At 42.5% G+C, this 23,186-nt stretch overlaps 1 protein-coding gene across 3 annotated transcripts in view; it reads left to right on the top strand.

Moving 5' to 3' along the window:
• Positions 1–23,186, top strand: part of PTPN1 (protein tyrosine phosphatase non-receptor type 1) — a 66,792-nt gene that overhangs the window by 24,569 nt on the left and 19,037 nt on the right. The window contains exons 1-3 of one of the 3 annotated variants that reach the window (XM_044262842.1): positions 15,783–15,803; positions 19,371–19,441; positions 22,541–22,641. In XM_044262842.1, coding sequence (XP_044118777.1) covers positions 22,606–22,641 — 36 coding nt within the window. In that variant the 5' untranslated portion in view covers positions 15,783–15,803; positions 19,371–19,441; positions 22,541–22,605. Of the gene's footprint in view, positions 1–15,782; positions 15,804–19,370; positions 19,462–22,540; positions 22,642–23,186 lie in introns of those variants that run through there. The other 2 variants (XM_044262843.1, XM_044262844.1) reach the window with 2 other exon arrangements.

Genomic DNA, 23,186 nt, shown 5'->3' with positions numbered 1-23,186 from the left:
GTTAGGTACGATTGTGAGGTTAGAGTTTGGGCAGTGAGAGAAGGCAGGGAGCTCTTTCTATCCAGAATAGCATCTCTCTGGGGAGATTAGACGCTCCCTGGTTTAAAAAAAAAAAATTTACTGTGCAGTTCTAACTGGCCTTACTTCGCAGTTCTCAACAATTAAAATGTAGTAACATAAGAATAGAAGGAACCTACTTAAATAGAATTTATATCTCAAACTTAACTGGTAAAATGCTGAAGTGATTTTTAACTTAAACCAGCTTTCATTGACCATTATTGTGGAGGTTCTAGGTAAAGTAATAAGAAAAGTAGATCATTGCTAAAAGTATCGGTAGATGCAGATATAGTGTATTTGCTAACGCGATTGATAGACTCCTAGAAAACACGGTTTAAAAAAAAAAACCCTGAGTAAATGAAGGCTGGTTAGATGGCTGGATTACGAGATTATATTACAGGATAATGTGTCTAGTGTGAGCCCGTCTGTAAAAACAAGCAGTAAGAATTCATGATTTATGTTTGCGTATGTTTGGAGAAAATTTGGAGAGTAGACACTGACTAGACTGTTTACCTTGGTTAAGTTTTTTTTATTGCATCTTTGTATTCTCTACTTGGGACATGCTGTTTTTATAATTTCTGAGAAGGAACTTTATAAATGCTAAGTCTTTCGGTATTGAAGAATGTTTGTATTCCTCTAATGATTCCTCTTGCACAAATCTTTATCCTGTACCCTTGGTGCCCTCCGTGTTCGGCTGTTACTGTGGTGCCCTTCTGTGAGCAGGACTGATGTTACTTGGTGGGCATTTATTCCTGTTCCCGTCCTCCTTCCCCAGCATCTGATTTGAGCTACTCTCAGTTGATTCTTGAAGATTCTCAGCCGATATCCATAAAACCTATCAACGAGATAAAAACTCTTTCCATTCGGCCTCCTGTACCCCCTTTTGATAGTTGTACTCCATGTTATTGCACAGTGCACGGTCTCCCTTACCGCTCACCGTCCTGGTTTTCAATCAACTAGCAGATACTAAGGCTAACTACCCATTCTTCCCCAAGTCTCCTTTGTCATATCGGTTGCTTGATGCTCATTCTCTACCAGATGTCTCTGGACAGGTTATGGAACAATATTCTGTGAATTGATAATGCATGTTCTTAACAGTATATCTGCTGCCTTTAAATTTGAAGACCACTTTGCCTGAATATAAAAATCTTTGGATCACATTTTTTTCCTTAAGTGATTTAAGTATATTGCTTTATTATCTTCTGGTATAAAGCATTACTATGTGTGTCTGACAGCCTAATTATCTTTCCCTTAAAAGTCACTAGGTCTTTTTGCAAGATTCTGAAAGGATTTTTTTAACCTTTTATTTCAAAGTCTGATCATTTATTAAACCATACCATGGTCACCATTTTCATTCATTCTCCTCCAAAAAAAGTCAGTGTATTCTTTCAGTGAAGAATTTCGTACCTTTTTTTTTTTTTTTTAATCTTAGTTAAGTCTTGATTTAGAGTTTTCAGTATTTCTTTTCTTACATTGCTTTGGGTTCCTTTTTCAGGGACTCAGCCTGTTCTGTTTGATCCTCTTTGCCTGTAATCTGTTTCTTTCACCTTCTCTCAAAAATTTTAAAATTTTGCCTTATTTATTAAAAAAAAAAATTGCGGGGTACCTGGCTGGCTCAATCAGTAGAGCATGTGATTGTGGATCTCAGGGTCATGATTCCGAACCCCACAGTGAGTGTAGAGATTACTTTTAAAAGCTATACTATATTTAGGTTGAAATTATTTTTAAATATGGGGCACCTGGGTGCTCAGTCCATTAAGTGTTTTACTCTTGGGTTTGGTTCAGGTCATGATCTCAGGGTCATGAGACCGAGCTTTGCCTTGAGCTTCATGGTGTCTGTTTGAGATTCTCCCTGTCCTTCTGCCTCTCCTGCTCATACCTTCTCTCTAAAAAAGTCTTTTTGGGGACGCCTGGGTGGCGCACTTGGTTGGACGACTGCCTTCGGCTCAGGGCGTGATCCTGGAGGCCCGGGATCGAGTCCCACATCAGGCTCCCAGCTCCATGGGGAGTCTGCTTCACTCTCTGACCTTCTCCTCGCTCATGCTCTCTCTCACTGTCTCTCTCTCTCAGATAAATAAATAAAATCTTAAAAAAAAAAAAAAAGTCTTTTTGATTTAAAAAATTAAGTATGATTTCAAAAAATTTTACATAAAAATTATAGTAGTACAAGGAGGCTATTTGTTTGTTTCTTTAAAAATTGTTTTAGCTCCCCCTTTTTTTTCTTTCAAGGAATTAAGCGTGTTGGTTTGCACTCAAGATCCTCCTTGTTTTGTCTTCATTTCCGAAAACATATTTTCCTTTAACTTTTGATTCTTTCCTGATGTCTTTTACTTCTCTTTTCAGATCATTGTTTTTTTCAATGACCTTGATTCTTGAGTTCTCATTCTTGTCTATATTGTTCTTCCAGAGCTTCTACCACTTTCTTAATTTCTGTTTGCTAGTTGGATGAGTTTTTGTGGTCATTTCTCTAGCTGGCTTTTATTTTCTGTAAAGATACTGCTGTGTCCCTTGCTGTCTTCCATAGAATAACTCTGTGTGGAACTCAAGTGCTCCTTGTCTTCACATCATTTTTAAGTGAACAGTTTCCTTGTAGTTTTTGGAAGGAAGGGGTGGGTCAGGTGGATAATCTAGTTTAGGGCTCTCCAGCTCCCTCTTCCGATGTCTTTGTGAAGTTATTTTAAAATTACCTTGAACTTTCAAAGATCTGCTTCATCGAAGCCTCCTCTTTCCTTAGCCCCCTTTTGCCCGTATTTGCTTAATTTGTTCTCCTCCTAGAAGCTTTTCCTCAGTGCAGGTCTTTGTCATAGGAGGGCCTTTCTGTGCCCAGTTTTGAGAGTCTCTAGGGCCTGCAACGCCCCAGCACTTTGGGTGGCAGGAGAGCCTGGCCTTGCCCTTGAACTGGAGCCTGCAGAATCTGTTTCCGGTTTGGCTACTAAAACAGACTGGCTGTCACACTTCATAGCACACATCTGCTGGTGACTGGGGGCTCTTCCTATCTCAGAGTTGTCAGAATCAGCCGGGGTCTTGAGTCACCTTCCTCCCACACAAATGCTGATGCCATGTGGGTCTCAGCGAGTGGTTTGTCCCTATGTCTTTGCACTTGCAGGATCATACGGGTGTCTTGTCTCTGGTTTTGTTTAGTTGTTATCTGAGTTAGTCTTCTATCCTTATTGCTCTTTTTACTTATGTGGAGGAACTTGGGAGGAAGGGAAAACTGCCATTGCTGCCGTCACCTTCCCAGTCCTAAAACCAGAGTAGTCACTCAGAAACCTACATCTCATTATATCATCCCCTAACTTTGAAAAACTGAGCTTTTAGACTCTGTTTCAAGAGAACTTTCAAACATAAAGAATTAGATTAGTATAATGAACCCTTATGTATCCATCTCCTAGTTTCAAAAATTATAAACTCAGGACCCATCTTCTTTCATCTGAACTCCCCACACCCCACCCCATGAACCCCTTTTAGCTCTGTTTTGTTTTGAAGTAAGTCCTAGCACCATAACAAATGCTTTTTTCAGAGAAGGAAAAAAAAAACCTGAATACTCTGGGATTGGAGAAGCCAGAAGCACCTCTAGAGGAAGGTGAAGGATCAAGGGAAGGAGATGATTGCATCCGGGGTCTGGGCCAAGGTGCCTGTCAGCCTGGAAGTACAGTTAGAGTACAGCTTCTGGGGAGCTGGGCATCATGGTAAGCCCCGCTGGGCACAAGGAGCTAGCAAGACCGTACTTGCCGTGCCTGCCTGAATAGTGTTTGCGGGGTCCCCGTGTGTCATAATTTGGGAGTGCTTTGTACTCAGCTGAGCCCTGCCTCAGCCTGGCTTGGCAGCCCCATGTAAGATCCTTCCTGCTATCCCCGCCATTGGCCTGTGCCATCCCAGATTGGTAGGGAGGGTGTGTATTCGGATGGAATGTTGCCTTCTCCAGGAATGTATCACATCAGAAAATGGCTCTGCCTGCAGGGGAAGGGGTGGGGGTGGGGGGTAGAGACACATCCTTCCAAGAAATGTTTCTCTCACACCCAAGCATTCCCTGGGTATCCTAGGCAGGAAATTACTCATTACTGGAAAATCACCCTTGAGCCTCGTATTGAGGTCGAAGAGAGAACAGAATTCTCACTTAGTTCTGTCATCAGTGCTTTCTTACTGCCGTCATTTTGTACCCACTGCAGTCCTCATGCTTGATTCCAGAGTCACAGCTCTCCCTGGCTGCTCTCTGACCTTAGCACACTCCCCGAGGAGATCCTCACTGAGGCCCTGCTTAGGTAAGAACTGGGCTGCACTGCCCAGCAAGCTAGACCCGGTGAGTGTCTGCTCCTTTGAGCAGGAGAGACTCATCTGTCATCTCTTCTGGAAAACCTGTCCAGCCCTGTTGAATGGGGGCAGGAAGTTTAGGAAGTGTGCTTTGTGCCCTGGGCATCCCTAGGAGTCTGAGCACACCTCTGCGTGGGGTGCAGGCCACTGTAGTGTGCTGCAGCGGCCCGCTGTGCTTTCTGACCTTGGTGTGATGACAGGAGCCTAGGCTGTGGCCCAAGCAGCAGGCTTCTGAAGTTGCCCAGAGGAAGAATGGCCATCCCTTCTGTACCCCGTGGCTCTGTGCCAAGGTTTCCTTTCAAGAAACAGTGCTGGGACAGGCTGGGCAGAACAGCTTGGGCATAGCTGTCTGATTTATTTCCTCCCATTGATACCAGTCAGAGTCTGCAAGGAGAAGCGACTGGTCAGCTGGGCCGGGAAGGTCTCTTTCCTCTGTACCAGATGTGGCCTCTCTGAGTTAATTGTTCCTGAATTTACTGTTCCCATTTTTACTAACTAACTTTGGTATCTTTCCCCTTTTCCTGTGGAATAGATTGCCCCTCTGATCATTACTTGTTTAAGGCCTCAGGTGGTCTTCCCCCACTAAGTGGGAACTCAGTGAGGACGAGGACCGTGACCTAACTACCTGCCTCATCAACACTTGGCACAACTTGAAATGCAAGGGCAAAAATTGGCTCCAAGTACAATGATATATTGTGGTTTTGATTCTGAAGGTCATTGTCAAAACTCCGCTTTCGGCATCTTGTGGAAGAATCTGCTGTAAGGACTATATTTGGGTGGCAAAACCGATGACCTTTTAAAGAATTGTATAATTCTGGCTTTTTAACTATCCTGTCCTCTAATGAATATATCCTAGGTAAATTTTGTACTGTTCACTGTGAGTATTCTTGTGAAGATTGCTTTCCAGCACAGTAGGAAAACCAACATTCTGCTAGTGATTTTTTTTTAAGTTTATGTATTGCTGTAACATGAAAATGACCCTAGATTTAGTGCTTCTAAAGTTCTTTATTTATCCTGATCTTTGCAAAATGTTTGATCCACTTGGCCCTTGGGATTTATTTTCCTGCTAGTCAGTTAGTGAGCCTTGGGAGGAAGAATATCTAGCTATTGTACTATCTTTAAAGGATATTACATCTCCAATAGCTTCAGTTATTTATGTAACAATACCCCAGCTTGTGTCTAGCAATATGTATATGGATTTGGTTCCTATTTAGTTTTAGCTGTGGCATTGAGATATTGAGCAAACCCTCCTGAGGAAGGATTTGGCATCTCTCAGCCTTAAAAAGCTTCTAAAAATTGATCGTATGTTATTAGCAAAGGTTTACTGCCTCTTTCCATTGTGTAGAGAATGTGCTTTTCATGTGTTCAGCTCGAAGGCAGAAGACTAAAAGCCCAAGGCTTGTGAGTGGAGAGGAGGAAGGGATAGAATATTTAAAAAAAAAAAAAAATCTCATCTCACTAAATATGTTGACAAGGTAGGAAGATGTATTAATTTAATTTGTTGGGAAACTGCTACCTGTATATTGTCTAAAAGGTGTATTTTAGTTAAATATACTTTTTTTTTTAAGATTTTATTTATTTATTTGACAGACAAGTAGGCGGAGAGGCAGGCAGAGAGAGAGATTGGAGGAAGCAGGCTCCCTTCTGAGCATAGAGCCCGATGCAGGGTTGGATCCCAGGACCTTGGGATCATGACCTGAGCTGAAGGCAGAGGCTTTAACCCACTGAACCACCCAGGTGCCCCTAGTTAAATATACTTAATAATAAAATTTGTTTTGCTGGAGGTTAGAAGTCAGGCAGTTGATATGGTGAACAATGCTTTGCCCTTTTTTTTTTTTTTTTTAACGGAACTGCTTATGAACATGGTGACTAGAAATGGTGTTTTTAATTCTTTCTTTTATTTTGCTACAAGCTTATATACATAGTAATACACACTAGATAGATGTGGGGGAGATTTTTATATCCCAGTCATCCTGTCCATTCTTTCCTTACAGAAGAATAAAGGAACAGTATTCATTTTAACTACAAAACTACTATTGTAGGTTTTTAAAATCCCCATACTTGAATCTCTTGTGTTCTTGATGATTTTTAATTTGCTAAATAGTTGCAAAAAATTAATCTAGGCTGTATGGTCTACTTTAAAAAACAACTCTACCTAATTGTAGGCGTTCGTTCATCTGTCTATGAAAAATAGTGATTTGTTCATTCTGAAATCAGAATTATCAGATGCAGCTGCATTTTGTTACTATATCAACTTGGGGAAAAGGAGGGGGAGCTATCTTTAATATACAACTTAAGCTACTGAAATACACAAGCACAAAGATTGCACTGAGTTTGGTGGGACTGATAAACTGATTGAACCAGAAGCACAGTGTGAGACTTAAAGGCTAATAATGGGCATAGTTGAAAATTGTAATTAAGGAAAATAAACTCCAGATAGATTAAGAATTTTTTTTAAAAAGTGATATTGCCATATTGAGGAAGATAGACTTTCTGCTGTTAGGAGCAGTAGAGGAAATTGCACAGGAAAAGGTCAATAGTTTGGAACGCATACAAATTTAAAACTACTTTTAGACTTTTAATTACACAGGCAATGCATGTTCCCTCTAGGAAATACTGGAAAGCAATAGAACACAAAAACCACTCATCATCTTGCCAACTAGCAGTCGCCACTCCACTGTTAGCACATTGACAGTTTTATGACCATCCTCCCACACTTAAATTTCGTTCCCCATACAAAGAAGTTTTTAAATGTACAACAAATAAAGTGGAAAAGTGGCTTCCAACAGAGACAGAATTGGTGGCTTTAAAATATATGAAGAGGTTATATGAATAAGAAAAATACTAGTATTCTCAAAGATCGGTAGGCAAAGGACAGAAGAGTTCACTATGTGTACATTGTCCAGCTGACACTGAACACCAAGTTGGGCCAAGTTGGTTAGGCTTCCTTACAAAAGCTGCATTTCCTATGCACACAAATGGCTGTTGGGATAGACCTGGGACATTGTCTTCTCTGTGTTCTCTTCCAGCGTTCTGAGACGTAATGAAGATATAAATTAAAATGTGTGGGAAACATTTTTCTTCTTTAGTTGATTTCTCAAAAAAGCCATGTAGGAGAACTTGTTTATGAACTTGAGATGGGCAAATATATTTTTTTAAGATTTTATTTGTTTGACAGAGAGACAGCAAGAGACAGAATGCAAGCAGGGGGAGTGGGAGAGAGAGAAGCAGGCCTCCCACTGAGCAGGAAGCTGGAGGCAGGGTTGGATCCCAGAATCCTGGAATCATGACCTGAGCAGAAGGCAGGCGCATAATGACTGAGCCACCCAGGCACCCCTGGGCAAATATTTCTTAAGATAGCCCGAGGAAGCAAACCATAAAAAAGAAAAGATTGATAAATTGAATTACACTGACATTACGAACTTCTGTTCATCAAAAGATGCCATTAGGTTGTTTGCAGAAATAGCCCCAAATTCTTCCCACCCCTGTCTGCTTGCCCGTCTGAGTGTGATTCCCATAAAGAGGTAGAGAACCAGTTTTGAATTTGTGTTTGGCCTTGTGACTTGCTTCGGCCAGTGCAATATTGGTGATCATAGCACAAGCAAAAGCCTGAAAAAGTACTTGCATATTGAGCCTTGCCCTCTCTTGTTGCTTTTGAGAATTCTACAATCACTACCCTGTTAACTAGCCCAGGCTAGCCTGTTGGTTGATGAAGGACATGGGGCTGAATGACTGCCATCACCCTTGTCAGCAGCCAGCCAAGCGTCGGGTACGTGTGTGACTGAGCCCGTTGGGCCACCAGTTGACCATAAGTGCAAATTCAAGCCCAGTGAACAACACATGGAACAGAGACGAGCCGTCTCGCTCATCTAGAATCATTAGCAAACAAGCAGTTGTTGTAAGCCCTATGTTTTGGGGTGGTTTGTTGCACAGCAAAAGCCAACTGGTAAGAGGAAGACACTTGGAGTATATATGACCACCAAGGGCCATTGTGCCCCAAGTACATAGGGAGCACCGCATATTAAGAAAAAGACAGCCTAATAGAAAAAAATGGACAGAGGCTGCATATGATATCATTCCAACTATATGAATATTCTGGAAAAGGCAGAACTATGGAGACAGCAACAAGATCAGTGCTTGCCAAAGATTTGTGGGGAGAGGAGGAGGGATGAATAGGTAGAGCTCAGGGGATTTTAGGGCAGTGAAAATGTTTGGTATTGTAATGGTGGATACTTGTCACCATACATTTGTCAAAACAAAGAATTTACAAAACAAAGAGTGAACCTTTCTCCAAAAAACACTTCAAGGGCCCCTGTGGCCCGTAGCAGTGGTATCTTGAGCTGGTGCAGCTCCTTGTCCAGACGTCTTATGAGCAAGCGTGCCACCGGTTAACAAGCTTTTAATGCTTATGCGATGAATAAGTTACTTTAAAATAACTAAATTCGAGTGGCTGTAAAGTCATTCCCATGATGTTACTTTGATTGCTGCATTCAGATATACTTTCTCGAGGAGGGATTCCAGGTCACCCTGAGCATTGCGTGACTTCTTAATGGAGAAATGAAACCACAGGCTATGGGATCACAAGGATTTTGTCTCTTGTAACCTCATGTAAGACTAGCTTGTCTTGGCATGGTAAATAGCAAGCGTACAATAAACCGATGATTTTAGGTTTGTCTGAAAACCCTTTCACCAGATTGGCCCAAGGAGATTTTCTTCTGAGACCCTAAAGTTTTTGCGACCTTTGCTGTTGGTGTAGCAACGTCCGCAACTAGCTTCATGTCTGCCGAGTCCATCTCGTTCATGGATTAGGCTCTTAAAAAGAGACGAGCAATCTGTGTGTAGAGCGGGTTATCCTTAAATCCTTAAATTGCCCATTGAGTCTGATGTGTGTGGTTTTATGCTTGCAGCCTGATACCGTTGTTCTTAGGTACATTTCAGTGCCAAGACCCTCAATTTAATCCAGGGGAAGAAGCCAAAAGAAAGATGCAAATGCCCATAGAAGTTGGGGCTTTTGAACTGCTCACTCTGCCTTTCTGAGAGTAAGCACAGCTGATGGTGGGGTGCGGGCGTAGGTAGAATGTCCGCTTGCTTGTGGGCCTCAGTCTGTCTGTTTTCTTGTTGATACTCTGAAACCCGGATGAGTGGTGGTGGGTGTGTTTGTGGGAGTGCCACGTGACAGCGCCTGGCTCGGAAGGGAGCGTCCCGTTGATCTGGCTGTCCTCCCCAGTGGAACACGAGGTCCTTCCGCCTCATATCCTAGTACCTGCCCCATGGTCAGGGTTCAGCAGATACTTAGATGAGTTGAAGGGACTCACACACTGAATGTGAGCCTTGCTTCCTTAATCACTATGGACAGTTCTTTGGAAAGCCATATTGAAGAGCTTGGTCACCAGCTTCCTCTCTTCCCCAGATTATCACTTGATTTTTGTGTCCTCACTGAAGAACTTACCACTTCATAGTGCTTTGGGGCATTGGAAATTCCTCTCTTCTTCACCCTGATCCCCTAAGTGGTGTATAGAAAAGAATATTACATCTAGAATGTATTCGGAAAATTTATTCATTCGATGATAATAAATGCAAAAAAAGCCTTGGTGAAGGCCCCAGAATCTTGTACTGTTCTCTCGGTATTTAAGAAATTCTTAACCAAAGCTCCTTTCATTTGGACATTGTATCTGCTTCCATTCACCCTCCTGAATTACCCACAGAAGTACCATATCCATTTTATAAGCATGACTCTCAGTTACTTCAGAGGGAACATCGTGTGGGTTCCTGAGGTCCCTCCCTGTGACCGCTGAGCTTAGGGGAATTAACTGTGGAAGGAGGAAGCTGGCGGTTGGCAGTCTGGTTCCCTGTAAAGAAGGTTTATGCCTTCCACTCTTATGTCTGCCGGCTGCTGTGTCCTTACTCAGCTCTACCACTGTCCTCCAGCCAAGTGCCAGCACCCCAGGGCCTGAAGTACTTAAACTGCCCTTATGGAAAGCAGAAGGTAAACAAAACAGAAGCGAAAGTAGAGTGCGTTTTTGAGACTGTTCTCTTACAGGAATGGCTTTGTGGTTCTCAGCATTTAAAAAGATACTGGTTCCAGTGTGCTTTATTGACATCAATTACTGTAAGTCTGATTCATTTTCTGCCTATTGATTTCTGCCCAAGGTGAAAGTCATGACATTTAACAGAAAACACAAGTGATTTTTTAGAAAAAATATACACTAAGGATTGTAAAAATAAGGTTTAGAATCAGTGACACTTGAAAAAGCATTTTTTATACTTCTTTGTTAATTGTTCTACTTCATGTACAAATAACTTATGGTTATAGTAACTTACTGTAATGAACTCAGAATGCTGTTTCCAAATTAATTTTATCTGCCTCAAAGTTTTTCGGTAGCAGAAGACCATATTGATATGCTTTCACCAATCACAAAGTTTTTTTAAAGGTCAAACCCTCCATTTCTAAATGAGTGCTATTGTTGAAGATGGAACATAATTTTCAGTTCTGAAACTGCATAAGATCTTAGGGAATCAAAAATAGCTATTAACTACAAATATATAAAGTGGCTTTGTTCTTGTAAATGATTTAGGGTCATCATGACAGTGGTCCCTTTCTGTATTTTTTTTTTTAAGATTTTATTTACTTATTTGACAGACAGCAATCACAAGTAGGCAGAGAGGAGGCAGAGAGAGGAGGAAGCAGGCTCCCCGCTGAGCAGAGAGCCCTATGCGGGGCTCCATCCCAGGACCCTGGGATCCTGACCCAAGCCGAAGGCAGAGACTTTAACCCACTGAGCCACCCAGGTGCCCCTAAAGTAAAGAACTCTTAAAAATACAGAAAGGGGGGGCGCCTAAAGTAACATCTTTTTCAAGTAATGCTTCAACGAGTAATGCTCCGTAACATCTTTTTTGAAAAGGTTTCCTTCGTTTATCCCTGATCTTGAATATATTTCTCTTGAAAGTGCCTGACAGGGTATGTAACACATTTCACATGAGATGGATTTATTTCTAGCTGATTTGTTATCTTTTTCAGAACTAGTCATCTGCTGTGTTTTGGGTACTGTGTTTACAGGCCATTTTGAGTGGGAGGGCTTTTGTTTCCTTTGCCTTCACTCTCATTCTGGTTTTGAGCCTAGCTATGCTTTGTGCTTTTCTCTACTTTTAATGGACCATTGTTCGGTGTTCCCAGCGGAGGGCGTGCATCAGAGCGTGGAATCGGCTCCGCCATCTCCACCAGATGTTCCCCTTGCCAACTTCGTGAAGGGCTTTCCATACCCCCCATCCCGCCTGCCCTCACTGGCGAGGAATATGTAAAGCGATTTGATGATGCTTTTTTTTCCCATGTCGTTTCCCACGTGGACATACTTGTTCTGTTAGTGATTTGTAACTTGCTTATCTTGACCTCGCCAGGGGCCGTGTACAAGAGGACTCGGCGCTTTCTCAGGCTCCGGCAGGGAACATGATTGTACATTCTGCATTCTTTTAAATACCGACCAGTTTTTCCTTCCTTTCCCAGTCTCTCCTTCAGCCCCCCCAGAAGATTTTTAGGTGCTTGGTTTACTTTTCAACATCTTTTTAAAAAATTTATACATAGTCATTTCAAAACTTGAACCGAAACCAGCTTGGTGTTGGTTAGCTAAATTTTAAGCCCTTTCTTTATTATCTCAGCATTGTAGTGTATCTTAAAATTTAACAACATTGATCATATGAATGCTTGCATGTTGATTATAGGAAGGTATGAGTATAATAATATTTTTCTAAGATTTTTATAGTAAATGATATCGTTCCATTAATTTTCATATATAAAGGACACGATATTGCTTTTAGCTTGGAAGGCATTTAACCTCTAACTTGGATAATTTTTGTATTTTTTAGAGTATATACAGAAATACTGTACTTTAGTATACAGTAACTTAATGTTCACCTTTATAATGAGATTTACAAGTAACAAAATTTGGTGCACACATTACTAGATTTGGTTTTTAAAATTTTAGGTTAGCGCCCTCCCCCCGCTTCTATATATATCTCCCTGTTCATCTGGCAACTGCTGAGAGTTCCAGGAAATGAACACCCCTGTATGCTCGCTTACTGCATTTTAAATTACTGCCTTTACTGTACTTCAGCACTTCCCCTCAATCGAGCTTGCTGTGTCCCTTTCTGAGAGCCAGGACCTCCATAAAGTAGTAGGTTATACCTCGAACAATCACACGGGGCCACCATTCTTAAAATGGGGGCTGGGGAGTGTAGATGTTGAAGGTGTGGTGGGACTTTGTAGTTCAGCTCGGTCCTGGTGAGTGCAGGATACCACTGGAGTTTTTCTTCCTTTAGAGCTGTAGAACAACAGATCGCTGTCAGAACCATTAAAATAGAACCCTTTCTGCTTTGAATCCACACATTAGTAGCTATTTTGGTACTATCTTGTTATGATACTCTGTCCCAATTGCAAAGTAAAATAATGATATTATTATTCCAATTACTTCCATTCTGTAACAGGTAATTGAGAAAATAGGATCAGATCAGACATTTGCTTAAACATAAAAAGCTCCTTTTAGGAGCTTTTCTGTCCCGTGAAATGAAGCATTTGGTATAGAGGTAGAGGACTCTGAGTCTGGGGGCTCTCTGGGACCATTCATTGATTTGTCAACAGAATTTGGTTGTGTCCTCCCCTGGGCCTGTGCTGGGAGGGACGGAGGGGCGAGGGCCCAGGCGCTTCTGTCAGACTTGCAGTTGCTGAAGGGTGCCTGCATGCTTAGCTACCTCATCATGTGTGGAACAGCTTAAAAGTGACTAATGCATTTTACCACGGAGCCGGTAAGGGACATTGACCTCATTGTGGGGCTGAAGAGAAAAGGGTGTTAAAACCAAAATTGCTATGCTTGACTTAACGATGTGCTTACTATAAACATGAAAATATTTCTGCAAGGCTAGACTGGCTTTTATGCCTGTGCGGGTTAAAAAGAAAAAAGAATTGAAATCTCAGATAAAAAATTGTCAGCTTTTCACTCAAGTTTTACTTTGCCTCCTTGGATTTGGGAGGTGTTTGAATAATGGATAATGAGCTTTCCTGAATGTGAATTCACCTCAGGCCCTAATTCATTCTGTTAGCAGAGCTTTCTAAGTATGTTAGCCCTTCGTATTCGCTAGGACGTATCTGTTACCTCCTTAAATGAGTGGGGCAGGATAGGGGCGCCCGGGTGGCTTAGTCGGTTAGGCATCCAACTCTTAATTTCTTCTGGAGTCAAGATCTCAGGGTTCTGAGATCAAGCCGCACATCAAGCCAAGGGTCAGGTCGAGCCCACTTGAGGGGGAAAAGGGGCACCCAGTGGGGGGTCTGCTCTCCCTCTCCCTCTGCCCTCCCCCACCTCAAGAGTGCATACTCCCTTGCTCGCTCTCGTTCTTTCTCAAATAAATAAATGAAATCTTTTATTTATTTATTTATTTTAAAAATATTTCATTTATTTATTTGACACGAGAGAGAGAGAGAGACAGAGAGGGAGAGAGAAAACACAAGCAGGGGGTGTGGGAGAGGGGGAAGCAGGCTCCCTACTGAGCAGGGAACCTGATGCAGGGCTCAGTCCCAGGACCCTGGGATCATGACCTGATCCGAAGGCAGATGCTTAATGACAGAATCACCCAGGTGCCCCTGAAATCTTAAAAAAAAAAAAAAGGGAGGGGGTGGATAGGAATCAAGAACCAGTTTTAGAAGTTATTGCTCACCCGGTGATGGGTATTAAGGAGGGCACGTATTGCAATGGAACACTGGGTGTGGTGCATAAAAAATGAATCTTGGAACACTGAAAAAAATAAATTAAAAAAAATTATTTAGGTAATATTAAAGTCCTGTTCACTTCCTTGCCTCTTTTTAAATTTCCAGTTCATATGTTTTGTTTATAACTTATCAAACATTTGTAGCACTGCTTTCTAACCCAGTTAAGAACTTAATTTTCTCTTGTGACAGTAGTTCACTATAGAGATGATTCAGATCATTAGGGTGCCCAGTGCCCGTATAAAATGATAGAGTGTAATTTCAATCATTTGCCTATAAGTTTGGGCCAAACTTGAGCCCCCATTCAGGAACACATTATCACATTAACTCCAGGAAAGCATGAATCTTGGATATCTAGTCCACATGCTGTTTTATTCTGTCACATTTCTGAAATCTAGAAGAATACGAAGTAGGCTCTCGAAAAGCCAGTAAAGAACTGACTAAGAGAAGGAGGCGCTAAATAAAGAATTTATTTGTTACACATTGGTATATTTCATTTCTTACTAGTATAATTTCTCACTTAATGTGATCCTCTCCCTAAAATGCTAAGGGATACACTTTGGTCTGGACATGTTGTTTCTCATGAAGGGATGCTTCTGGGAACCCTGTTTCATGGCAAGTTCATTATTTCCTTTTTGTCTTGGCTCCCAGTTTATACTGCATTCTTCTTCTCATCATCACCTTTAAGACCTTTTATTTTATTATTTATTTTATTTTCTCTGAGTGGAAATTCTACACACTTGCTGGATTATTTAATCTTGATCAGCATGATAAATGATCTGGGGATATTTTATGCTGGTGATGGAAATCTCCTTAGACTTGTTCATTAGTCAGTAATCTGCTTTTTCTGCAGCTCTTAGAAAGTTACCTTACCTTTGATACAGTCTCGCAATGTAGAAATCTTGTTTTGCTATAATTCTTTGAAGGTGTTTGATCTAGTCCGTTTTACTTCCAAACTACTGTTACTAGTTACCTTTTACCTTTAACTGTAAAGGTACTTCATCACTGCTTAAGTTCAAGACTGTAATCCTGGCATTTTATTTGACTAAATGAAATAAAAATACTGTATTCAGAGCATGTATGTATTTCTCATATGCCACTGTAATGTAGAGAAACACTTAAATGGGTCTATTTTATTATTTGTAGGTTCAAGTTAGTTAGGAAAGCTTATTGCATATAAGATCAGTGCATTTTAGTCTATGAGTTTACCTTAATTTTAAAATCAGTTTTTAACAAGTATTGTGTAAGTACCTCTTATTTTCTCAAGATCTTTCTAAGTGACATCTCCAAATTTTACTTTCTTTCCCTTTCTCTCTTTTTTGGGAGGATGGTGGCAAATGCAATAAAAAAGTACGTATTAATATAATCCTTTAGCCAAATAAAATCAGTTGCCCACAGTTACGGATACTTTGGCCCTTATTTCCGCAGAGCGAATATTTGTTGGTTCGGTGGTTTAACCGTCTCCGTGATTTCTTCCGTCTCTTCAGTCGCACCAGCTGGACTGACCAGATCGTTTCACCTCCCAAGGCAGAATTCCTCCTTGTTGCTAAGTGCTTCCAGTGAAACAGAAAAACATACTTAAGACTTAGATTTTTCTCTGTTGTATAGCATATCCCTGAAAGCTTGATCTCATCCTCAGACGACACGATGAGTGTGTTATGCTGGATTATTTTGCTTGTCTCAGGTAAGTTTATCATCTATAAAGGTGCTGCTAAATTATTAGCTCATCTCTAGTGTGAGTCAGAAAGGCCTCCCTGCCATTTTGCAGTTTCTTAAGTAAGTAGACTAGCAGAGTGTGGCTTTTTTTTTTTTTTTTTTTATTCCCATCGAATCTGCACATGGTTTGAGAAGTGAAAGAGGGCCATGATCAGTTGGTGACGCAGGCCGGTCCTGTGCGGGCCACACCTCGGCCCACTGCGGTGGCGTCTCTGCTCACAGCCATTTTCAGTTCTTTGAGCTGCTGATTCTCGCTTGTATAGATCTCCATATCCCTAAGGAGAATGTTTTTCTTCTTATTGGTTTAGACCTTCACGCAGGTGGAGGATTTCATTTTCTTGAACAGCCAGCCTTGTTGCTTTTCCTCCCCTTTGCTTCCCCTTCCCTGTTCTCCCAGTCTGTTACAACACCTTTTCGTTAAAACAGTATCCGTCATTGACATTGTTTGCCTCTGCACATAGTCACAGATGGTGTTGTACCGTAGTTTCCTTTTTAAAGTTTTCCCATAGTTAATAATTGCCTTGTATACGTTCATCTGCAAAGGGGTTCTTTCTGCCTGTTGCTAATTCTTCCCGGACCTCTTAGAGCCTCTCGGGCAGTTTTCCACGAGGTCAGTCATCACTGGCCAGGAGGGATACGGGGCATCCTGCCTGTGCAATCTTGCCTTCCCAGTGGCCATGGGAAGAAAGGTGGAAAGAAGCAGATGAGAGGCATAGTAGTTTATTTGGCCCAGTGTGTTCAAAATGTTATTTCAACAAATATTACTGAAAGTATGAGATATTTTACTTTCCTTTTTTAGTACTGTCATCACAATTTGATGTGCATTTGCACACTTAACACAGCACCTCTTCTCCAGTTGGCCCCCTCTCGTGTGCTCTCAGTAGCCACATGAGGATAGTGGCCGCAGGATTAAAGCAATTTCCGGGTTTTGTTTTAGAGGCATCTGTACTGGAGACCTCCTTTCTTCCTCTGTCTGGATTGCTTGGTCTGGAGGCATGACAGACATAACTATCATCCTGAAACCTCTTCTTTTTTCCTTGATTGGATTCCCTGTTTCTTGGATTTCAGGTTTTCTCCTGATTTCCCTCTAATGGTTTCCTTCAGTCACAGTGGGGGTGGTGGACAAACGCAGGTCCCAGAGCCGTCGATCTCTTGCAGTCCGACTGCTCCCGTCTGGCCCCCTTGCTCCGAGGTCCGTAGGGAGCGGCTCTCTCCACAGTTTCAGTGGAAGTTTCCTTTGCCTTTGCTCTTATGTGAGGTTTTGTTTTTTTTTTTAATTAACCTTACTGTATCTTATATTTTTCTCTTTCTTGGTTTCTTTCTTTCCTCAGGGGAGAGATTTGCTCCGTGTCTTGCTGAAGCTGCAAGCATGGGTGTGGTCCAGTTTTGGAGACTTTGCTGCTCTGCAGGGTTAATTTAGTTCATTTATTGCCCTGGCTGGCTGGGTGATAATTGGGTTGGTATAGAATTCTAGGCTAGAGATCCTTTTGTTTCAGGTTCTAAAAAGCATTGCTCCATTGCTCTCTTTCAGTATTTTCGAAAAGTCTGAAGCCATTCTGATGACCTTATCCTTTGAAAGTGAACTATTTTTTCTTTCGAGGAACTTACAGAATATTTTCTTTATTAAGATTTATTTGTTTTAGGGAAAGAGAGTGCATGCGCACTTGTGGGGAGGGGCAGAGGGAGAGAGAGAAAATCTCCAGCAGACTCCCCACTGAGCACAGAGCCCAACACAGGGCTTGATCCCACAACCCTGAGCTCATGACCCTAGTGGAAACCAAGAGTACATGCTCAACTGACTGAGCCACCCAGGTGCCCCCAGAAATTTTCTTTGAAGGATTCTGGAATCACATATTAATGTGCCTTAGTGTAGGTCTGTTTTTATCATTATGGTGAGCATTTGATGCGTCTGGAAGATTTCCTTGAACTTTTTTTTTTTTTTTAGTGTTTTCTTTCCTTGTCTTTTGTTTTGCCAAATTTTCTATTGTGGGTTTTGGGGGACAGGGGTGCTTTACTTTCTGGGAGAATTTCTTCTACCTTTACCTAACATTTTGTTCTGAGTTCATAGATACAATATCTATTCTTATCTCACTGAGTAGATCAATAATACATTTTTTAAAGCTTTCTTTTCTCTGTAGTTTATGTCTTCCAAGGGGCTTTTTTCCTGTTTCATTTTTCTTGTAAATCTCTTTGATATTCGAGGCATTCTTCTCACATCTTGGAATCAGTGGTTGTCTGTGTGTGATGAAGAATTGGGGCTCACAGAGCAGACTGAGAGCCCTGAGAAGGTGGAAGGGGCCCATCAGCCCTAATCTGGTCACGAGTCCTCTAGCCGGGCTATTGGTTGTGTGCCCCGGTGAGAGTATCTTCTGGTCTTCCCTCTTGTCTACTTGGATCACATACATAGCGCTCTGATTTATATTCTCCAGAAAATGAATCTCTGGAGTTCTGTGGGTTGGGGTGGCAGGCACCCAGCAGCACGGAAGGGGGGCAGTAGGGAGATCCGCTGCTTCTCAGTCAGCTCCAGCCCGCTCCCCTGCACTGAACCCCACCCCTTCATCCAGAAGCAGCATTTCTGGAGCCTCTGCAGGATTCTGTGGTGGAAATGGGCTGGTGCTCTGCTTTCCCCACTGCTGGCTTGTAATTGAGCTTTCTCAGACCAGCCAACTACTAATAAGGTTTCTAGCTTCCAAAATTCTGTTGCTATCTTCTCCTGTTCTGCCCTCTCCTGTGAGTTTGCCTCTTTTTTTTTTTTAATTGTAGTAAAATATACATAGCAAAATTTACCACTGTAAGCATTTTTAGGTGTATACCTTAGTGGCAGTAAGTGCATTCACATTGTCGTGTGGGTTTCTTTTAATAAGAACAAAATACAAATTGAAAAGATTTTTAAATGGAATTATAGTGGTGTTTGAGAAGAGTGGAATTAGATGCCTGTGATCAGTCTAGCAGGAGGCACGATTTGGGTCTTCTGTCAACCCAGGCACTCCTCTTTCGGAAAGTTCGCTGTAATGGGCTCTGTCTGCCATCTCCCAGAAAGCAGTTGGACGGTTGTTGGCATAAAAGTGCATTTTATTTGCCCTCAACACTGTAGCTTTATACAGGGCTACAGATGGCACTGCCAGGCATGACGTTCAAGGCTTTCCAAGATCTTGCCTGCCCACCTGTGTGCCCTAGCCGCCTGTCACTGCTCCCGTGAGCCCACTCACTGTCCCTTGCAGGAGATACCACCTCCCCCCATCCCTCTCCATCTCCCTGCCCTCTTCCACATCTTTGCAGCTCCCAGCCCCACGTCTTCCTCCCACGGCAGGCATGTGGTTGTTCCTCTTCTGTTTTCTCTTCCTGACCTTGTACATGGCTCTGAATTATCACCTTGCATTTCCCACACTGCCTAGTTCTCTTTGATGTGTGTTTCTGTCCCAGGTCCCCTCAGTGCCTGGCACGTAGCCCACACTTGGTTAAATGTCTTCATGGATTCCTGATGCCAGAGATTTCAAAAGAGAACTCTTTCATCCTATTTTTTTTTATTTTGTAGGATATCCGACACGAGGCCAGTGACTTCCCATGTAGAGTGGCCAAGCTTCCTAAGAACAAAAACCGAAACAGGTACAGAGATGTCAGTCCCTGTAAGTATTCACATCGCCATTGCCAGTCTCCCCGCTTCCACTGGGTGTGCGTGTGGCGGCGTCTTCTCAGCACAGGGCCTCTCCAGCAGGACCCCTCCGGCAGAACCCCTGAGCCCTGGGCTGTGGTCGTAAAGCCATAGAAGTACAGCTTTATGACATGGTTGTTTCCTGTAATCAAAGCATCAGAGGCGTAGAGTAATGGTTTGTTCGTTTCTTCCATGATTGTAGAAGGAATCAGGTTTCGTTTTCTGGAAAATTCAGCTAAGTTCAAAGCACTTTTTTTAGCTTTGACTATTTTTATGATGAATCATTTTTCCTCCCAGCTGAAGCGGAGTATAGTAGGCATAATATAACCTTTTCTGGATGACTCAGCAACAGTATTATTAGAGCCCAAGCAGCGTCGTGAACGTGCTGGCGCCCCACACAGCCACTGAAGAATGGGAGTGGTGTTTGCCCTCCACGAAAGACAGCTTCGTTCCTTGAGTCCCACCCCACCCACCCTACCCCCCGCCGCCATCATCATTCTTCTAGCTCTTTCTTGCCATTATCTCCCAGCATGCCTGCTGGCCTCTGACAGCCTCCTCTGCCTTCTGAGTAATTGGCTCTAAATCTGCTGATATTTCAAAAGTCAAGAACTAAAGGTTTTAGAATTTGTGTAAAGCAAGAAACACTGGAGCCGAGTAAAGGGCATGAACTTCGCCACCTCCTCTAGGCCACAGAGAACCTTCTGACTCCCCTCCAGGGATCTTAGAACCTGTCCGTCAGAGATGGTTGTAGCTGCCGGTGTCTCCCGTGGCAGTCCCTTCCATCTGCCAGCGGCACGGAAGACGCAGTCAGCCTTCCCTCGCCCAGGCGCTTCCCGCACGCCTGCTGGGTCGCACGACTCCCGTGGGCGCTGGCGTCTGCTGCTCTCCGCGGGGGAGTCAGCAGTGCCTCCTGCCCTGAGCTGTGCTGCACCTGGTTCCTGGGAGGGGCACACGGCGGACCCAGGTTGGTCCTGGGCAGTCTGCCTCTGCGTGCTGCCGCGGTTCCCCACCCGGCGGTGTCTCAGCCTGCCGCTTCCAGCTGTGTGGCTTCGGGCAGATGGGTCTGTTCTCTGATCTCCAGTAAAGCAGGAGCCACGCAGATCTCAGGATGGCGTGAAGATGAAATAAAATAAAACAAACCACTTAGCCCAGCACCTGGCTCATAAATATTCTCTGTGATTGAGACGGTTGTTGACTAAAGGCGCACGCCAGGCGCATCTGAAGTCTAGTGCTTGTGCTCAAGTGCCGTGTGATGGTGCCCGACTCCCGACACTCTTGATTCAGCACATTGAGGCTGTGGCATCCAGCATGTTTTATTTAAAAAAAAAAAAAAAAAACCTCCCCTCGGGTGATTTGGTTGTAAAGCCCCCACCAGCAGCTCTAAACTACAGAGAATAATCACTGTTGGCATCTTTCATGCAGAGCCAAGAGGACCCCCCCCCCACTGTCCTTGCGGTACACGAGGCAGTAATGTCCTCTTAATATTTCTTTTCTACACTTTTCATTAATGCTCGTCTAAATGGTTTTATGAGCCAGTTTTACAGATACAGAGGGGGAAAGAAAGGAATATTTAAAATATTCTTCCCAGGAAACAGCTCCCAAACCTTTTCACTCCCAATCTCCCTTCTGTTTCTCTTGTTTTCCCCCAACTCTGCAGTAGGACAGATAATTTGCTCTTAAGGTCAGGGGGACATGAGAAGAATGATTCAAGGTAGAAAGTGATCTTTTGTCTGTCTTCCATTTGGCCAATGAAAAACCCAGTGCTCAGAGGAGAAATTGTTTGTCCAAGGCCACCCAGTACTGTTGGAACCCATTCATATAAACCCCCAAGGGTTTATATGGTCTCATCATTTTTCTTTAAGATCTATCTCCATGACTTAAATATTACCCAAGTATTCCAGTTTGTATTAATCCTCTACGATGAGAAACATTATTCCAAATGGTGACTGATTTTTAAAAACATTTCCTTGAAATCTTTTAGAACAGAAAGCCCCAAACTTGTGTCCCCATTAACTTCTCCTTTCCACCCGGGCTAGAGAAGAAAAAGTAGTATTTATGACAGTGGTCACCTGCGTTCATCATCCCCTCTGTTGTACCAGAAGTAAAAATGCCCACCTGTTCTTGTTAGCTGCATTAGCAGGATAAGGAAAGTGGCCTTCAGGAAACCGCTGCTTTTGTGACAAAGTCATGGTAAAAGGAAAAAAAAAAGGAGCTATGCATTTTCAGTAACCTGGGCAGACCTTCCAAATGAGAGTTTATTTTTGAAAACTTCTGCAAGTTACATTTAATGTATTTTTGGTGTTTTGGACTCTAGAGTTTATTTTTTCCAATTAATTATCTTTTAAGTCTTCGATATGACAGTTCTGAACTTAAAATATTAGAATTCAGTTCTAATTGAATTTTGTTCATAGGTTAGAATCGTTTAAGTATATTGCACTCGAAAACTTAAAACAACAACAACAACAACAACTTTATATAAAGGAATTCAGGTAACCTTTTCCACACGACCATATATTTAGGTCATTTTATCTTCAAACCATTAGACATAGATTAGGTGGAAATATGATCATAAATCCTACCAACTAGAGCTCTAGGGACTGGATGAAATTTTTGGTGGATCTTTTTCCCTTTTAAAGATTGAATCCCCTGTATTTTTTTTTTACCTTGTGAAAGTTTTTATTAGGCATCCAAGAAAAGATCCCTGGCACCCCTCCTCACAGCCTCCTGAGTTGTGGGGCAGTGATAAGTGTAGGAAGAGAGGACCTAAGAATAGATGGTCCCGTTAGGACAGAGCCCATGTTTTCGTGTTGTTTGTCCCTGTTGCTATTTAACATTCAGTTTCAAGCACTTCCAGAAACCTTTCTGAAAATACTAAGTCATCCCCTTATTGATGACTAATCTCAATTAAAAGCCAGTGTATGATTAAAAGCCAGCCAGTGCAAATGCCCTTAATGCCACCGACTCACCTTTTTCGCTTTCCCCGTTGGGTGCATGACCTTTGCAGATGCTTTGGTCCTGCGGGACTAACATCTGAGTTCTGGCTTGCCTTTCAGTTGACCATAGTCGGATTAAACTCCATCAGGAAGATAATGACTACATCAATGCCAGTTTGATCAAGATGGAAGAAGCCCAAAGGAGTTACATTCTTACCCAGGTAAATGGATTGTTCAAAATTTTTCTAATGGGTTTTTGCCTTACTTGATGTCCACTTGAGAGTTGTACAGTACTGTCCTTTATACTTCAGATGAAACCTGCCGCCTCCTTTAGAAGGCCAGGTTGTACACAATCCAAAAAAGCGAGGAAGGAAAACTATCTTCCTTCGGAGACAGGGTTTGGTTGTAACATGTGATTTTTCCAGGAAGTATGCCGCTGCTGGCCTTACAGGAAACGGCCTGAAATGCCAGAATTGCCTGTGGTCCGCTGACAGAGGCAGCAGGGCCATGGCAAGAGGAGGGCCTGTAAGTGTTCACCTCAGGGCCCTGAGGGCTGCTCACGGAAATCAAAGCAGTAGACCAGTCGTCTTCGTCCAGCTGTCCTCTCGGAATTCCTCAGCATGGTCTTCATTCTTTGGCCCTGAAATAAAGCATCCTGAGATGATGTGGATACGCATGCAAAATCATTTAAAATTCCCATTGCCTTTTGGCATCTTTGTGGAAAAAAATCATAAAATGATTTACTACTACTTGACCTTCTTGTGAA

This window comes from Neovison vison, chromosome 8 (genome assembly GCF_020171115.1).
Source record: "Neovison vison isolate M4711 chromosome 8, ASM_NN_V1, whole genome shotgun sequence".
NCBI lineage: Eukaryota > Metazoa > Chordata > Mammalia > Carnivora > Mustelidae > Neogale > Neogale vison.
The sequence above is the reverse complement of the archived record's forward strand: the minus strand, read 5'-3'. Positions and strand labels throughout refer to the sequence as shown.